Source organism: Xiphophorus hellerii, chromosome 4, assembly GCF_003331165.1.
Source record: "Xiphophorus hellerii strain 12219 chromosome 4, Xiphophorus_hellerii-4.1, whole genome shotgun sequence".
Classification (NCBI taxonomy): Eukaryota; Metazoa; Chordata; class Actinopteri; order Cyprinodontiformes; family Poeciliidae; genus Xiphophorus; species Xiphophorus hellerii.
In genome coordinates this window covers 13,016,919-13,035,717 of record NC_045675.1, presented here as the reverse complement: position 1 = coordinate 13,035,717, position 18,799 = coordinate 13,016,919, and the positions used below count along the sequence as shown (strand labels likewise).

Sequence of the window (18,799 nt, the reverse complement as noted above, 5' to 3'; positions counted from 1 at the left end):
TGTCTGTATTTCATGGTTTCCACTTTGGAAATATAAAATGTTTGAGAATAGATTTTAAGAAATGTATTTAAAAACATTAGCTTAGCTGCACAGACCAATAGAATAACTTATATGATATGTCCAGCGGAGCCCCTGCAGGACTGAGACTCATTCAAATTGTTATCAAATTTAGAAATAAATTGTAATTTAAAACACTCTTGGATAAGATTTGGCATGTTGTCATTTATTTTCAGAGTATGAACAAATAATTTGCATTCAAGACACTTTTATTTGGCCAAATATCAGCTGTGGTGGATTTGATATCTGACACCAGCATTATGTTTTCTCTAAAGCCCATTACTGTAGGAAGGATTATTTCCCTGAATACACAGATTTTCCTTTTGTAACAGATAAGAGACAGCGCCAAACTCGGAGTCAAACCATAAACTTGCGTGCTAAAGTAAGCTTTATTTTTATTAGTTCTTCGTCCTGTTTAAATGTTTTTGTCCTTAAATATAAAAGGTTTTGCTGGTATAAAGTAGAGACTACAGGATTTCTTTTAAACATACCATGGCACCATCACCATTGTGTTTCCTGTTTAGGCTCCGTTTCTCTTCCTGCTCCATCCTTTAGACAAACATTCCCAACAGATCATCCACTAATCAGTTTGTTCAGAGGAATTTGATCCACTCCTCCTTTTCATCGCGTCTTTTTTCATCAAGTCATTCTCTTTAATCCTTAGTTCCTCTCTCTTCAAGCTTCTGTTATATTCAGGGAGCAGGAGGGTGTTGCCATCTGAGACGAGACGAAAGAAGAAATCAGTTTTTGTTTTTTTTTTTAAAAAAAAAAAAAGGACAATCTGTTGATATTTCTGAGCCGGACGGTTCCTACCTGGGAGCCAGCTGGTATCTCCCTCTGTTGTGATGCAGCCGACCTCGGTTCTGTTTGGGATGCCGGTTCCGGTTCAGGGGTCGACCTTCGTAGGAGTTAGAGCGATGTGAATGGAAACTTTGACCTCCCCCTCTGTGATCTGCTCTCCACTGCGGTGTTTCTGGGTTTTCATAGCCGCTTTGTTCTCCACACGCCGCCTCTCTTTGCCTCCATGTTTGTCCATGTTGAAGGTCTCTTCTGGTCTCTCCTCTCCAGGCCTGATCAGCTCCTGAAGGGAAACCTGAGAGTGAGAGGAAAACAGATGGTGAAAACAATAACAAAACTTTAGAAAAACAGAGGAAATGGAAGATTTGACGCTTTGAAATGAGGGATTGTTGAATCTATAGCTGCATTTTCATTATGCTGCGTTCACACCGAAAACGTTTCGCGTGTCAAAAAACGTTTCCGACGCTTCATGTGAGACGTGTCAAAACCGTCAGGGTGTTGAGAGGAGACTCCCTCAAACTCTTCCACCGTCTCCTGCAATGTTTCGTCCAACTAAATACAACATTTATTTAACGTTTAATGTTTTTGCTGGATGGATTTGGATAGCTCAAATGTGGGGAAATATAAATAGTAAAAGTTATAACTTATTAACATTCCAACTTCCTCGCTGATCCTCTCCCAAGTCAGGTCCTTTATATTCCCGTCTCTGTAGTTATAGCTCGATTGGTCGTAGATTACAGGTCAAGAACAAACATCGACAATTAGTTTATTCTCCATAGTTTTATTTTTCTGAGATCTCGTCAGAAAAAAACACCACTACATGCTGGTTGACGCTCCGCATTTAAAGTTAAGAAAAAGTCTGTAGGGTTTGTTTTTTAACAAAGGCAAATCAGGCAGCTGTGTGTGATTTTATTACAAACTACAAAAAATAAAAAACATCCAAGTCCAGGTTTAGACTTTATCAAAAGAGACATGTGGTCTACTAAACTGAAAGGGGCCACAATATAAAGTCTGAGTGTTAAGTGAGTAAAAAAAGCACACGAATAGATGCCAAGTGCTGGTGAAAGGCATGTTAGGCCACAACCACACAAGATTTTTAGGCTCTACTTTGTTGACTATTTTATCTTCTAAAACCTGTCAAGGAGATTGAATCTGTGAGGATTAAAATGATTGTTATTAGAGGAAGATCGCAGCTCTCTGGTCATATTTTATATTCTGCAATTTAACGTCTGTTTCCCTTTAGGACGTGGGAGAGCAGCTATTCTGGACTCAATGTCGGAGCGTGATTGCGAGGGCAGACAGGCAGAGGAGATATTCGCTGAGGAGACTAAACATCAGGCCCGATTCCAAACAAAAACCAAACCGGGCTTCTCAATGATACCACATAGCGCCACCACTACTCTCTCACACACACACTTCATCTCCCCACAGTTCTGTAATAATGATTGGTGTCTGTGTCCAACAGAAATGAAGCTCTGAGACACGAGGAGTGTATATCATTCATCTATGAAACCAGAAACATCCTACTGAGACCCACAACGGGTCGCCCTGGGCAGAAAGCTCACAGTCCAGCGCAAATCCGAGAGTCGGCGCCAACACGGCACCCAAAGACGAAGGTTGGAAATGTTACGGTTAAAAGCTGCAGCTGCATTGTGGCGCTAGAAATCAGCATGCAACCTGAAGGTAAGGAGGTGAATTAGGATTTAAAGAGAAAAGAAAAGCATGAAACTGAAAGGACAAAGACTGAAGGAGTGAAGGAGTGAGGGAGAGGGGAGCCATGGAGGGGAAGGGGAGAGACAGACGTGAGGAGTCTGTAATCAGTTCGTCTTGTTGTGTGTCTTAAAATAGAGCTCTCCCAGCCTATAAACAGAAACCTGCTATTACTGCTGCCCTGACAAAGCAAGCCACCACCAAGCCGCACACAGCACCGAGTGTGTGTGTGTGTGTGTGGGCGTGTGAGTGTCCGCACACAAAAAGAAGTATGCATTACCACCACAGCACACATGGACTTCATTACAGCACGGCCCTCTGGGTAATGTGGTTCTGTTAAGAGAACTACAAGCGTAGATCAATTGTCAGATCAGTTAGAGCACTATAGTGAAACATAAAGCTTATGATTTAAAAAAATGAAGTGAGGAAGAAAACAACTCTTAAATTTGGACTTTTTTTCTTTAAATAAATTCTGTACTCTTCTAGATTACAGAATACAATAAACTGTTAGTCCAGACAAAATGCTGCATCTTTTCTCGAAATATTAAAACATTATGTTGATGTTTTTCTGACTCTCCAAGTTGCTGTATCGTTCTGTTTTACATTAAGCTTCCAAATGAGAAAAATAGCAGATAATAAAATATGATGTGTCTATAGATCAAAACTACTTTTGAGAAAATAATAAAATATAATATTCTTTCAAGCTATGATGAAGTATGCTGAAAGAAAACAACTTAATTGGGGCACAGTGGGGAAACTTAAACTGCTGCTGCGGCAGTTACTCAGCATGTTGTTGCTAGGTAACCAAAGAGTGAGCGAGTTGCTAGGTAACCAAAGAGTGAGTGAGTTAGTTGATCCCACCAACTTTGCTCAGCTCACCACTTACAATGATCAGTTTCTCTGATTTTACTTTTTACAGGTTTATGTTTGAGTAAAATTAACATTATTCTTTTATTCTATGAACTACTGACAACATGTCTCTGAAATTCAAAGCAACAATTTTGTATTTATTTGCAGAAAATGAGAAATGGTCAAAATACAGAAAAAGATGCAGAGCTTTCAGACCTCAAATAATAACCTCAAGTTAATATTCATTTAGAAACAACAATATTAATGTTTTAACTCAGGAAGAGTTCAGAAATCAATATTTGGTGGAATAAGTAAAAGGTTTTCAATGTGGTTCAGTGCAGTGGACTCTTCAGTTTTTCCAGATCTGTATATTAAGAGAAAGGAACTCCATCCTTATTTTTCACTCAGCAAAAAGAGCTTATATTGTTAATTAACTCTCTTTTAAATATTATTATAATTGCCTTATTTCAGTTTATTGGGCTCACGTGTTATTTTATGTTTTTGTTTTGGTTTATTACCTTAATGAGTTGAGGTTTCTCTGTATAACCTGCAAATAAACTGTTACATTTTCTGTTCATTCTTAAAAAGACATCTGAAAAGATGTAAATAAATACACTGTGAAATCTTCTTAAGACTCCAACTTCAGCCTCTGAAGTGCCTGATATGAACAGCTTTCACAGTGATTCTTCTGCTCAATATCTGAGCTTGTTCATCCTGTTGCAGTAGAAAGTTACTAAACAAGAAACAGATTGGGAAAGCAGGTTTGACGTTTAGGGTCCCCATGGCTCAACGAGGACATTGAGGTTTTCTGGAATGCATTTGAGCCACAGGATCCTAAAAACAGCAGAACGACTCTTAATTTTTTTTCCTTTCTGACCCTTGAGGAAGGTTTCAAGATCAAACATCTGTTCCAAAGAGTCCAGGCATAATTACATCAAACAAAAAGCAATAGAGAATAAACATCCACAGCACAGAAAGAAAAATAAAAAGTATTTCTTTATTCTAAAGGGACGTGAACTAAATTAGAGGTGGTTATTAAAAAAATATTCAGAACTTCTAATATTTCTATTTTCATTCAATGAAAAGTTGAATGATAAGTTTTATAGATTCAGACACACTTTTCAAGTAGTTTTATTTATAAACTTCTTTTTTGTGTTAATAAAATGTTTTTCTTCAAGACAGAAACATGTAGATACATATGTAATACCTTCTTACAACACCTTTACAGAAAAACAAAAAAAAACCCATTCTTTTTACAGAATATGCAGGAGAATGTCAATGAAATAAAAAAAAGTAATTTTGATTGTTATAGCGTACAGATAGTGATATTATAAAATTAATATACTTTGGTTTCTTCAGACATGTTATTCAGCACATTTATTCCATTTTTGGAAATACAACTGAAATACGTCGGGGTTTTTTTTTTTTTTTTTTAGATTTTTAAAAAATCTCTTATACTTTATATAACTATAAATGCAATCTTTTTGAATAAATCTTTTGTGCAAATTTACCGGTCATATATTTTGTATTTTAAACGTTACTTGTGCATTAGTTGTGAGATTTTATCAATTTCAAGTTCAGGAACGACGGATTTGTTGGGTCTTTGTATCATTTTCTGATCATAATCCTATTAGCTTTCTGTCAAAATAAAAATATGACTTGGTAAACGCTTTTACAAGCATTTCCCCCAGACTTCTACATAATTGGTCCAGCAAGGAACAATCAGTGAATTGTATAATATCACCAGCGCTTTCATCATTCAGTGAGTCTTCCACTTTATATAATAACCCAGTTGTCTCTGATATGTTTGTCTTTAAATTACTGATGTGTGGTTTCCAGTTTATGTTTTCATCAGGAGTAAAACACAGGAATGTAATCTCTCTCCAGCAATTCTGAGGTTTGTTTCTTGATTTGGAAAACAAAAACTTAATTGAGGACCAAAACGCTGCTTTATGCATCCCGCTGAATCAACATCTACTTTATCGAACGTTGTATATTAACAGGAAATAAATGGTGAGTCTGCAGTCTCACCTGAAGTGTTTGAGTATCGAAGGTTTTTCTGTGTTTCTCTGGGTCTGGACTGGAGGATCCTGCCTCTCTTCCTGCAGGTTTCCAGAAGTTTCTCCTTCAGCTGAACAAACTGAGAAAGGGAGAACATCTAGAAAGAAACGCAGATTTATTTAGAGTTTATACCAACATAAGGCCACATATACAGTAATTCACAGGGTTTATACACTTTTCCCACAATGAAATTCAATTATTTTTCAAGCATTTTAAAAGTAAGTTTTCAAACTTCTACAGCACCAAATGAAGTAAAAAAAAATAGACAGTTTCAGTTCACTACTATATATTATTTATTACTGTTATTAATAAAGTCTTGTGGTAGTATTCTGCATTCCACAGCAGGATATAAATTCAACTAAATATAAACCTGATTGGTCCAAGAACAAAACATGAACAAAAAGTCTAACAATGACCATAATTACATGTAAAATAAAAGTCTAACTTTATTTTCACTACACAGATCAATAAGTCATTAAGCCATTAGGAACAATAAATATTCATCACATTGGAAAAATCCTAACAAATCATGTTAATATAAATGACCTTCCTGTTCAAATTAAATGCTTAAAGCACACTATACAAAGAAAGTTTGTATATTTTAAAAAATGTTCTTGCTAGCTTTTCTGTCATTTAGCAAAGAGAAATAATTTTGCTGATTCTAACTAATAATATAAAACAAGAAATTTTTAGTCTGATTTAACTCCTGACAGTGAAATAAAAAGTGTGTTTTTATTATTTTTAAATATCTGGTTCCAACTGCACTGTAAAAACCACTCTCTCTAATTTAAATTAGTCTTTTTTAAAGACTTTTTTTTAACAGTGTGTAAATTTAGGCTTTTTTTTTTTTTTTTTTTTATCATGCAATGAATTGATTTATTGCTCATTGTAACTGGCTCACTGCTATAGTTCTCCAAGTGGGAAACTTTTTCTTTTTTTTTCCCCTTTTGTATATATATATTTATTCAGAATGTATGTCCATACAAAATCTACATCCAAAGTACAATATTATTCTTTTTTTTTTCCCTGTGGAAATCCCCCCCCGCCAAAAAAAAAAAAAAAAAAAAAAAAAATTCAGAAATAAAACCCACCCAGCCCACCCGCTCTCTCCATGTAACAACACATGTAGTAGTATTACATTTAGCACTACCCACACTTTTGATAGGCCAGAGTAAAGGGAAAAGGATACAACAAAAATATTAAAAGAATTGAAACAAGGCAGCAAAGATCAATACAGATCAGTCTCTCAGGTCTATTCTGGTTAAAATGTCCAGGAAGGGAGTCCATATCCGGTCAAACTTAGCCAATGTCCCACGTATTGAATGGAGAATTTTTTCAGGAGTGCAGTATGACAACAGTTCGTTGATCCAATGTTTCTGGTTTGGAGGTTCCATAGATTTCCAATTTTTAAGTATACATTTTTTTGCTGCAGATGATGCTAACAAAACAAAGTGTTTCTTGCAAGAATTTAATTTCAAGGACATAATATCTCCAAGTATCCAAATCCTGGGGTCAGGATCTAAAGAAAGTCCACAAACTGCTGATGTTACCAGAATTACATTATCCCAGTAGGTTTGCAAGTGTACACAATTCCAAAGCATATGAAGAAGATCCCCTACAGATGTCTTACATCTCTGGCATTTGTCAGTGATACTGGCATTCACCTTATTCAACCTATATGGGGTATAATATATGCGGTGAAAAATATTAAATTGAATTTGTCTGTGTTTTGTTGATGTTAATATTGTTTGAGATGAATTTAGTAATCTGCTCCAGCTTTTGTCATCATAGTTGCAGTTTAAGTCCAACTCCCATTTCGATTTTTTCGAATACTTGTCATAAGCTGGTGAATAGTCAAGAACAATTTTGTAAATACAAGAAATAAGTCCTTTTGTAGTAGTACGTTTAGGATCTAATAAACATGATTCAAGCAAGGTTTCCTCTGGTTTACTTGGGAATATCTCTAATGTTTGGCTCTTAATCCAATGTCTAATCTGCAAATATTTGAAATAACTGTGCCTATGCAAGTCATAAAATTCAGATAATTGATCGAAGCTGGCAAAAACATTATTGGTATAAAGGTCGCCTACTGATCTAATGCCTTTTCTAACCCAAGTTTGTAGTATACCATCTGTTATAGGTTGAGGAATGTTGGGGTTATCTTTAAGTGGTGTGTTAACCAACAATTTTATGTTTAGGTTTAAGAGAGCGTGTAACTGAAGCCATGCGTTGTAGGTAGCTAGAATTAAAGAATTTGATGTAATTGTAGAAAGTTGCTTTTTTGAACTCAAGAAGGGAATGGTTGATAATGACATGGATTTCAACTCTTGTTGCTCTATCGAGATCCACCTCACATCGTTGCCATTTGAATAAATCCACATCCATAAAATACGGAACTGGGAGGTTAGGTAATACATTCTGAAATTTGGAAGATTTAATCCACCTTTAGCATAGGGAGCCTGTAAAGTAAGAAGCTTAACTCTTGGGACCTTCTTCCGCCATAAAAATAGAGATATTGCTTTATCTAAATCTTTAAAAAATGTCATTGGGACTTTTAAGGGGACACATTGAAATAAGTAAATAAATTTAGGTAATATAGACATTTTAATTGAGTTAACTCTGCCAATCAAAGATAGTGGGAGATCCATCCATCGTTCCAGCTCTGTCTTGGTTTTATTAATTAATGATGTGTAATTCTTTCGGTAAATTTGATCATACGAGGAACTAATATTAATGCCAAGGTATGTAAAACCATCCAGTAAATTTAGGCTTTTAATTAAACATTAGACTACACTTTAATAAAAAGTCCTTAAAAACCTTCAAGGACTTCATATTAAAATAAACCACTTTCCAAACCCTGAAAAGCATTTTCAAGGATTTCACTTAACTCAATATCTAAAACCTCACATTTCTCACATTTCAGTCAGGAGTATGATGTTTAAATGTGAATGAATCCTCTTTTCCTCTGCCTTAGTGTTGACTCAATCAAGCTCTCTTAAGTCTGCACTCACATCTCTGTCCAGCAGCTCAGACTTCTCCGCGCCGCTGTGTGCCAGCAGGTACTTGGAGTGGAACAGCCGTCCGTCAAAGCCGTGCCAAGGCATCAGAGCGGCGCTGGGCAGCGCACAGCCGCTGGCATTGTTGGCTCCCAGCAGGTGGCTCAGTCCTCGGACGTAGAGCGATCCCAGCTGCACGGCTCGACTCGAAAGGACAGGCAGCTGAGAACAGAGAAAGTTCTCTGGTTCTCATTTTGGATTGCCTCCACCACATTTGTTTTTTTTCTATTTGATTTACTAACGGGTGCGAGAGTTAGGAGGCATAAAAATATGAAACAGAACATTGGTGATCAAAGTCATGCTTGCATGCTCTGAAGGGATTCTGTTTTCAAGTAATTTACTTTTTTAGCACCAATATATGGGACTCATTTGACTTCCAAGAAGTGAAAACTCTTCAAGATTGGATGTTGGGCCCCTTAATAACAATTAGGGCTGGACAATAAATCAATTCCAATATGAATCACAAAAGACACGTGATAAATATCAGCATTAAAATAAGTAGGTAAGTAAAAATAAAAAATTTTTAGTGCCTTTCACAGACATATAGATCACATAGTGCTTCACAAAGGCAAGACAATTCAACAAAACAAAGACACAAATTTGTTAACAAATACATAATAGATCTGATAGAATATTTAATACTCAATATGCAGAATATTCACTGAACCGCAAAGCATTCTGGTAGATATAGACTTTATCTGCTTAACCCTCCTCGGTGAGCTAAGCAAAGTTGGTGGGTTTAACCAACTCACTGCACTCTTTGGTTGCCTAGCAACTCACTCGCTCACTCTTTGGTTACCTAGCAACCACATGTTGAGTAACTGCCGCGGCAGCAGTTTAAAGTTTCTCCTCCGTGCCTCTTAACTGCTTAAAGATAAAAAACACAACAGCATGAAGTGAAAACTGTGGATAAAACGGTAAAGGTCACGTCACTAGTTTGGCAGCATTTCAGATATTTAAAACAACAAAACTAATCAATAATTATCAATATGAAATGCTTTTTTTTGACACACTTTTAGCTATATTGTCTAGCTTTATCTTAGCTTGACTTTATTAGAATTATTTACTCCTAAATTTTATCTTCTTTTATTATAATTTTAACTAAAGATTATTTTAGTAACTGATTATTCTGACGTTTAATCAGATTAAGATTAAGAAATTGGCACATTCTAAAGATTTTTAATCGAACCACTTAACTTTTTTGTTTGCTTACAAATCAAAATAAAAAACAAGTTTGGAGTGAAAACTGTGGACAAAACAGAGAAGGTCACGTTACCAGTTTGGCAGTATTTCAGATATTTAAAACAAAAAACTACTCAACAATTACCGATGTCATCGATATCGACTGATATGAAATGCTGATATTGTGATATGTTTTTCAGATATATCGTCAATTTCTAATAACTAAATAAATAAATAATCTAATAAATAAATAACATTTTAGAAGGAAGTTTTACTAATAAGCTGATATAACAGACACTGCAAAGCAACTTGTTTCAAGAAATCACAAAACTAATCTTACAATCAGAGCCAAATATCGCTGAATGCAATGGAATAACGGCCTCATTGCAAAAACGATCCATTTCCTCGGAACATGTTGAATAATGAACCACTGCAGAGACTACAAGAACTAAACAATGGATAATCTTCTCTGGCAATTTATCCTTCACGCCTTTTTGTGTTCAAGACAAATTAATGAACAAGAGACCACCTAGGAAGCCTTTGAACCTGATTATATAACCCAAACTGTGTGGAAAGAAGGTGGTTTTCTGGTTGTGTGGTCAGGTATTTAATGTGTTTCGCTTCATACTGCATTATCACTTCATGGATGAGTTAGTTCGGAGTATTTGTCAGTTTGTTTATCAGCTGTGCTCTGGTGGTGGAGCCATTTTTCCAGGACAATAATTTACTCTGAGTCAGTCTACGTCTCTCTGTTTTGGTTAAGTTTTGTTATTTTGATTGAGGAGAACCTATGAGTAGTCAAATTCCTGCTATCTAAACAATGTGAGACCCTGTTGGTCCATGTTTATTATTTACTCCTTCTGTTTATTTATCTTTATTCCATTAGTGTTATGTTTTGCCTGCTTGTTTCTGCTCTTGCTCCTTGTGTTTCCCTTCTTGTGTTGTACGTTCTTAATTATTCTTTCATTAAAACTTCAACATCAACTCACCACATCTGTTTGTTTGCTTGTGAGACATGTGGTTGTGTTTCGATACAAAATACTAGATTTTCCTTTTGCTTTTTGGGGTTTTCATAACAGTGTTAGCACCAGTAATGAGTTGTTTTCATCCATGTTTTTATTTTTTGTTAGGAATCAAAACTTGCAGAAAAAACTTAACCCACATGGTGGCAAAGCTAATCAGTACAACGGCGTATTAGATTGTATAGATAGAAAAAAAGGAAGGAGTAAATTTCTTCCAAAACAACTGAAATTTTCTAGAAATAAATGTGAACATTTCTGAGCTCCAAATGAGGAATTTGCTAGAAAAAAAAACTCAGAAAGTTTTTGTTTAATTTCTGGAATGTTCTGTAAAAAACTTGTAAATTCTGCATTTGAAAAGTCAAAAATTTGCAAGAAAAAAACGTGAAAATTTTTAGGTTAATTCCAAGAATTTTCTAGAATAAACTCAAAATTTCTGTTTTTTGGCACAAATACACTTTTGCCCCAATACACCGCAATAAATCTGCTTTGGCAACTTCAACTGCCCGACCTTATCTGCTTCCCTGACATAAAGTAGCCAATTACATCCAGCTCAAGCCACCCACTTCACTGTTGCGCTGCCCTGTTAGCTGTCAGATAGCGAGGACAAATCCGTCCAGCTATCTGTCTACCTACTTCCTGAAGAGTTGAGACTATCAAGCGAAGATAAGGTCAAGATAACAAAACAGTCCAAGAATGTGAGCGCCCTGACCAAGTTTTACTTTTATCCAGAAGTACAATCATGATGATGGTAAATAGCATGCTAAGCTACGTTAAAGAGAAACAAATTACATGTGAAAACCTAGTGATTTTAATACTAAATCTTAAAAACTGCAGGCACTGCTGCAGTCTATGGATGAGTCAAGCAATCTCTACTCTCTCAACAGGAGAACAGGTGATGCTGCACTTGTGTATACAGACAACACACAAGACACACTTCAGAGATTTCCAGCTGTGAAAAAATTCGACATGCACATTAAAATACCTTTGAAATCTACAATCTTTTATCTCAACATTGCAGTTTTATGATAAAACTACCGTATTTTCCGCACTATAAGGTGCACCTAAAAACCTTCAAAATTCTCAAACGCCGACAGTGCGCTTTATAATCCGGTGTGCCTTATATATGGACCAATATTGAGCCACAACAGGTCTCGCAACTACGGTAAGCAGCCGCCGATTTCATTTTCCCCCGTAGAAGAAGAAGCGTGCAGTGCACGCTGGGTTTTGTGTAAAGACCCCAAAATGGCTCCTATTAAGAGACACGCTTATGACGCAGAGTTTAAGCTCAAGGCGATCAGTGATGCAGTAGAACACGGGAATAGAGCAGCGAGAGAATTTAACATGAATGAATCAATGGTGAGGAAGTGGATATATATTGTGATCGCACTAACGTTTGATTTACCATAACAGTATCAGACTGTTTTTTACGTGTTTATTGAATCGAGGAAAAGTTCCCCTCCACTATATGTTATACCTTGCTGTTGTTAAAAGATAAACTGTGTCAAGAAAATACCACGTCACTGACTTTACCTCGGGGAAAATAATAAAACAGCTGTTTATTCATTTTGGGAATGAACGGAGTTTTCAGAACGCTGGTTTGTAATCTATTAATAAAGTTTAACTGACCTATCTGACTGTTTTGTTGACGTTCCCTTTAGCGCAGTTCCATCTAATGGATGCATAATGTAACCCCAGCTTCTACTGTAGCGTCTATTCTATGCGCCTTATAATGCGGAAAATACGGTACTGTTAATATAAATAAAAGCTAACAATCGGACTGAGTTTCTGATTTAGTGCTATAAATCAGAAGACAAAACTAAAACTTTTTATAAATTAAATGCTAGCAATAAACAGTCGCAAATATTGGGAGCTGAAATACTTAATGGGGATAATGGTGATTAATCAATTATTGAAGTGATTGTCAACTAATTTAGTAACTGATTAATCATTAACTGGAGTATAAAGACTCAAAAAAGTTATTTGACAAAAGAACAACATCCTCAGAACAGTACTCAAGGCAAAATGTACAAAAATATATACATTTTGCATTTGAGATAAGAAAAACTGTCTGTAAATACGTTCTGCCCAAAACTCATCAAGTGGCAGTTTTAGCTTCACCTGGTTCAAATTCAGTGAAAAAAATAATCTCACACTAAAACACATTTTCAACTCTACAGCGCATTAACGTTAAGTCAAGCACAAAGGACACAGCTTTTCAAATGTTGATGTTAGAGATCATTTTCAGCTGCAGATGCACCCTTTGCTACCGCTGATCAAGCATGCTATTTAGGAAATAAAATTAATATTTTCTTATTTAAAAAGGATTTGAATTAATTCCTTATTCGTATATTTCAGTGTATTTCTGATTGCATAAAAAAGTCATAAATAAAAAATATATTTTTTAAGATAGTAATTAGAATTATGACTAAAATAACCTTTAGTTGAACATGAAAGTTAAAGTTCAGGAGTAACAAAGACTTCACAGTGACTTCAGACTCTGTGACGTCAGAAGTAACAGAAGTCTTCAGCCTCTGTGACTCCTGACGTCAGACGTCTTCAGCCTCTGTGACTCCTGACGTCATAGAAGTTTTCAGTCTCTGTGACTCCTGACGTCAGAAGTTTTCAGCCTCTGTGACTCCTGACGTCATAGACGTTTTCAGTCTCTGTGACTCCTGACGTCAGAAGTTTTCAGCCTCTGTGACTCCTGACGTCATAGACGTTTTCAGTCTCTGTGACTCCTGACGTCATAGAAGTTTTCAGTCTCTGTGACTCCTGACGTCATAGAAGTTTTCAGTCTCTGTTACTCCTGACGTCATAGAAGTTTTCAGTCTCTGTGACTCCTGACGTCATAGAAGTTTTCAGTCTCTGTGACTCCTGACGTCATAGAAGTTTTCAGTCTCTGTGACTCCTGACGTCATAGAAGTTTTCAGTCTCTGTTACTCCTGACGTCATAGAAGTTTTCAGTCTCTGTGACTCCTGACGTCATAGAAGTTTTCAGTCTCTGTGACTCCTGACGTCGGAAGATTTCAGCCTCTGTGACTCCAGACGTCACAGAAGTTTTCAGTCTCTGTGACTCCTGACGTCATAGAAGTTTTCAGTCTCTGTGACTCCTGACGTCATAGAAGTTTTCAGCCTCTGTGACTCCTGACGTCGGAAGATTTCAGCCTCTGTGACTCCAGACGTCACAGAAGTTTTCAGTCTCTGTGACTCCTGACGTCATAGAAGTTTTCAGCCTCTGTGACTCCTGACGTCAGAAGTTTTCAGTCTCTGTTACTCCTGACGTCATAGAAGTTTTCAGCCTCTGTGACTCCTGACGTCAGAAGTTTTCAGCCTCTGTGACTCCTGACGTCGGAAGTCTTCAGCCTCTGTGACTCCTGACGTCATAGAAGTTTTCAGCCGCTGTGACTCCTGATGTCGGAAGTCTTCAGCCTCTGTGACTCCTGACGTCATAGAAGTTTTCAGTCTCTGTTACTCCTGACGTCATAGAAGTTTTCAGCCTCTGTGACTCCTGACGTCGGAAGATTTCAGCCTCTGTGATTCCAGACGTCACAGAAGTTTTCAGTCTCTGTGACTCCTGACGTCATAGAAGTTTTCAGCCTCTGTGACTCCTGACGTCGGAAGTCTTCAGCCTCTGTGACTCCTGACGTCAGAAGTTTTCAGTCTCTGTTACTCCTGACGTCATAGAAGTTTTCAGCCTCTGTGACTCCTGACGTCAGAAGTTTTCAGCCTCTGTGACTCCTGACGTCGGAAGTCTTCAGCCTCTGTGACTCCTGACGTCATAGAAGTTTTAAGCCCCTGTGACTCCTGACGTCAGACGTTTCAGCCTCTGTGACTCCTGACGTCATAGAAGTTTTCAGCCTCTGTGACTCCTGACGTCGGAAGTTTCAGCCTCTGTGACTCCTGACGTCACAGAAGTTTTCAGCCTCTGTGACTCCTGACGTCATAGAAGTTTTCAGCCGCTGTGACTCCTGATGTCGGAAGTCTTCAGCCGCTGTGACTCCTGATGTCACAGAAGTTTTCAGCCTCTGTGACTCCTGACGTCATAGAAGTTTTCAGCCGCTGTGACTCCTGATGTCGGAAGTCTTCAGCCTCTGTGACTCCTGATGTCACAGAAGTTTTCAGCCTCTGTGACTCCTGACGTCAGAAGTTTTCAGCCTCTGTGACTCCTGATGTCACAGAAGTTTTCAGCCTCTGTGACTCCTGATGTCACAGAAGTTTTCAGCCTCTGTGACTCCTGACGTCATAGAAGTTTTCAGCCTCTGTGACTCCTGACGTCAGAAGTTTTCAGCCTCTGTGACTCCTGACGTCACAGAAGTTTTCAGCCTCTGTGACTCCTGACGTCACAGAAGTATTCAGCCTCTGTGACTCCTGACGTCATAGAAGTTTTCAGCCTCTGTGACTCCTGACGTCAAAGAAGTTTTCAGCCTCTGTGACTCCTGATGTCAGACGTTTTCAGCCTCTGTGACTCCTGACGTCAGAAGTTTTCAGCCTCTGTGACTCCTGACGTCATAGAAGTTTTCAGCCTCTGTGACTCCTGACGTCAGAAGTCTTCAGCCTCTGTGACTCCAGACGTCATAGAAGTTTTCAGCCCCTGTGACTCCTGACGTCACAGAAGTTTTCAGCCTCTGTGACTCCTGACGTCACAGAAGTTTTCAGCCTCTGTGACTCCTGACGTCACAGAAGTCTTCAGCCTCTGTGACTCCTGACGTCAGAAGTCTTCAGCCTCTGTGACTCTTGACGTCAGAAGTCTTCAGCCTCTGTGACTCCAGACGTCATAGAAGTTTTCAGCCTCTGTGACTCCTGACGTCACAGAAGTTTTCAGCCTCTGTGACTCCTGACGTCAGACGTCTTCAGCCTCTGTGACTCCTGACGTCAGACGTCTTCAGCCTCTGTGACTCCTGACGTCAGAAGTCTTCAGCCTCTGTGACTCCTGACGTCATAGAAGTTTTCAGCCCCTGTGACTCCTGACGTCAGACGTCTTCAGCCTCTGTGACTCCAGACGTCACAGACGTTTTCAGCCTCTGTGACTCCAGAGGTCACAGAAGTTTTCAGCTTCTGTGACTCCTGACGTCAGACGTCTTCAGCCTCTGTGACTCCTGACGTCATAGAAGTTTTCAGCCTCTGTGACTCCTGACGTCAGAGGTCTTCAGCCTCTGTGACTCCTGACGTCATAGAAGTTTTCAGCCGCTGTGACTCCTGATGTCGGAAGTCTTCAGCCGCTGTGACTCCTGATGTCGGAAGTCTTCAGCCTCTGTGACTCCTGATGTCACAGAAGTTTTCAGCCTCTGTGACTCCTGACGTCAGAAGTTTTCAGCCTCTGTGACTCCTGACGTCACAGAAGTTTTCAGCCTCTGTGACTCCTGATGTCACAGAAGTTTTCAGCCTCTGTGACTCCTGACGTCATAGAAGTTTTGAGCCTCTGTGACTCCTGACGTCATAGAAGTTTTCAGCCTCTGTGACTCCTGACGTCAGAAGTTTTCAGCCTCTGTGACTCCTGACGTCAGAAGCTTTCAGCCTGTGTGACTCCTGACGTCACAGAAGTTTTCAGCCTCTGTGACTCCTGACATCAGAAGTTTTCAGCCTCTGTGACTCCTGACGTCACAGAAGTTTTCAGCCTCTGTGACTCCTGACGTCAAAGAAGTTTTCAGCCTCTGTGACTCCTGACGTCAAAGAAGTTTTCAGCCTCTGTGAATCCTGACGTCACAGAAGTTTTCAGCCTCTGTGACTCCTGACGTCACAGAAGTTTTCAGCCTCTGTGACTCCTGACGTCACAGAAGTTTTCAGCCTCTGTGACTCCTGACGTCAAAGAAGTTTTCAGCCTCTGTGAATCCTGACGTCACAGAAGTTTTCAGCCTCTGTGACTCCTGACGTCAAAGAAGTTTTCAGCCTCTGTGACTCCTGACGTCACAGAAGTTTTCAGCCTCTGTGACTCCTGACGTCACAGAAGTTTTCAGCCTCTGTGACTCCTGACGTCACAGAAGTTTTCAGCCTCTGTGACTCCTGACGTCATAGAAGTTTTCAGCCTCTGTGACTCCTGACGTCATAGAAGTTTTCAGCCTCTGTGACTCCTGACGTCAGAAGTTTTCAGCCTCTGTGACTCCTGACGTCAGAAGCTTTCAGCCTCTGTGACTCCTGACGTCACTGTTTTCAGCCTCTGTGACTCCTGACGTCAGAAGTTTACAGCCTCTGTGACTCCTGACGTCACAGAAGTTTTCAGCCTCTGTGACTCCTGACGTCAGAAGCTTTCAGCCTCTGTGACTCCTGACGTCACAGTTTTCAGCCTCTGTGACTCCTGACGTCAGAAGTTTACAGCCTCTGTGACTCCTGACGTCACAGAAGTTTTCAGCCTCTGTGACTCCAGACGTCATAGAAGTTTTCAGCCCCTGTGACTCCTGACGTCACAGAAGTTTTCAGCCTCTGTGACTCCTGACGTCACAGAAGTTTTCAGCCTCTGTGACTCCTGACGTCACAGAAGTTTTCAGCCTCTGTGACTCCTGACGTCAGAAGCTTTCAGCCTCTGTGACTCCTGACGTCACAGAAGTTTTCAGACTCTGTGACTCCTGACGTCAGAAGTCTTCAGCCTCTGTGACTCCAGACGTCATAGAAGTTTTCAGCCCCTGTGACTCCTGACGTCACAGAAGTTTTCAGCCTCTGTGACTCCTGACGTCAGACGTCTTCAGCCTCTGTGACTCCTGATGTCACAGAAGTTTTCAGCCCCTGTGACTCCTGACGTCACAGAAGTTTTCAGCCTCTGTGACTCCTGACGTCAGACGTCTTCAGCCTCTGTGACTCCTGATGTCACAGAAGTTTTCAGCCTCTGTGACTCCTGACGTCAGAAGCTTTCAGCCTCTGTGACTCCTGACGTCATAGAAGTTTTCAGCCCCTGTGACTCCTGACGTCAGACGTCTTCAGCCTCTGTGACTCCAGACGTCACAGAAGTTTTCAGCCTCTGTGACTCCAGACGTCACAGAAGTTTTCAGTCTCTGTGACTCCTGACGTCACAGAAGTTTTCAGCCTCTGTGACTCCTGACGTCGGACGTTTCAGCCTCTGTGACTCCTGACGTCAGAAGTTTTCAGCCTCTGTGACTCCTGACGTCAGAAGTCTTCAGCCTCTGTGACTCCTGACGTCATAGAAGTTTTCAGCCCCTGTGACTCCTGACGTCAGACGTCTTCAGCCTCTGTGACTCCTGACGTCAGACGTCTTCAGCCTCTGTGACTCCTGACGTCATAGAAGTTTTCAGCCGCTGTGACTCCTGATGTCGGAAGTCTTCAGCCTCTGTGACTCCTGATGTCACAGAAGTTTTCAGGCTCTGTGATTCCTGACGTCAGAAGTTTTCAGCCTCTGTGACTCCTGATGTCACAGAAGTTTTCAGCCTCTGTGACTCCTGACATCAGAAGTTTTCAGCCTCTGTGACTCCTGACGTCATAGAAGTTTTCAGCCTCTGTGACTCCTGACGTCAGACGTTTTCAGCCTCTGTGACTCCTGACATCAGAAGTTTTCAGCCTCTGTGACTCCTGACATCAGAAGTTTTCAGCCTCTGACTCCTGACGTCATAGAAGTTTTCAGCCTCTGTGACTCCTGACATCAGAAGCTTTCAGCCTCTGTGACTCCTGACGTCAGAGGTTTTCAGCCTCTGTGACTCCTGACGTCAGAAGTTTTCAGCCTCTGTGACTCCTGACGTCACAGAAGTTTTCAGCCTCTGTGACTCCTGACGTCACAGAAGTTTTCAGCCTCTGTGACTCCTGACGTCAGAAGTTTTCAGCCTCTATGACTCCTGACATCAGAAGTTTTCAGCCTCTGTGACTCCTGACATCACAGAAGTTTTCAGCCTCTGTGACTCCTGACGTCAGAGGTTTTCAGCCTCTGTGACTCCTGACGTCAGAAGTTTTCAGCCTCTGTGACTCCTGACATCACAGAAGCTTTCAGCCTCTGTGACTCCTGACGTCACAGAAGTTTTCAGCCTCTGTGACTCCTGACGTCACAGAAGTTTTCAGCCTCTGTGACTCCTGACGTCAGAAGTTTTCAGCCTCTGTTACTCCTGACGTCATAGAAGTTTTCAGCCT

The 18,799-nt window shown here is 39.8% G+C and overlaps 1 protein-coding gene across 2 annotated transcripts in view; it reads right to left on the bottom strand.

Annotated features, from left to right (window-relative positions):
• Positions 1-207: 207 nt before the first annotated feature.
• Positions 208-18,799, bottom strand: part of fam120b (family with sequence similarity 120 member B) — a 33,219-nt gene continuing 14,627 nt past the window's right edge. For both annotated transcript variants that reach the window (XM_032560937.1, XM_032560938.1), the window contains 4 exons: positions 8,487-8,693; positions 5,446-5,572; positions 871-1,150; positions 208-774 (listed from right to left, as the gene is read on the bottom strand). In XM_032560937.1, coding sequence (XP_032416828.1) covers positions 750-774; positions 871-1,150; positions 5,446-5,572; positions 8,487-8,693 — 639 coding nt within the window. In that variant the 3' untranslated portion in view covers positions 208-749. The remainder of the gene's footprint in view (positions 775-870; positions 1,151-5,445; positions 5,573-8,486; positions 8,694-18,799) is intronic.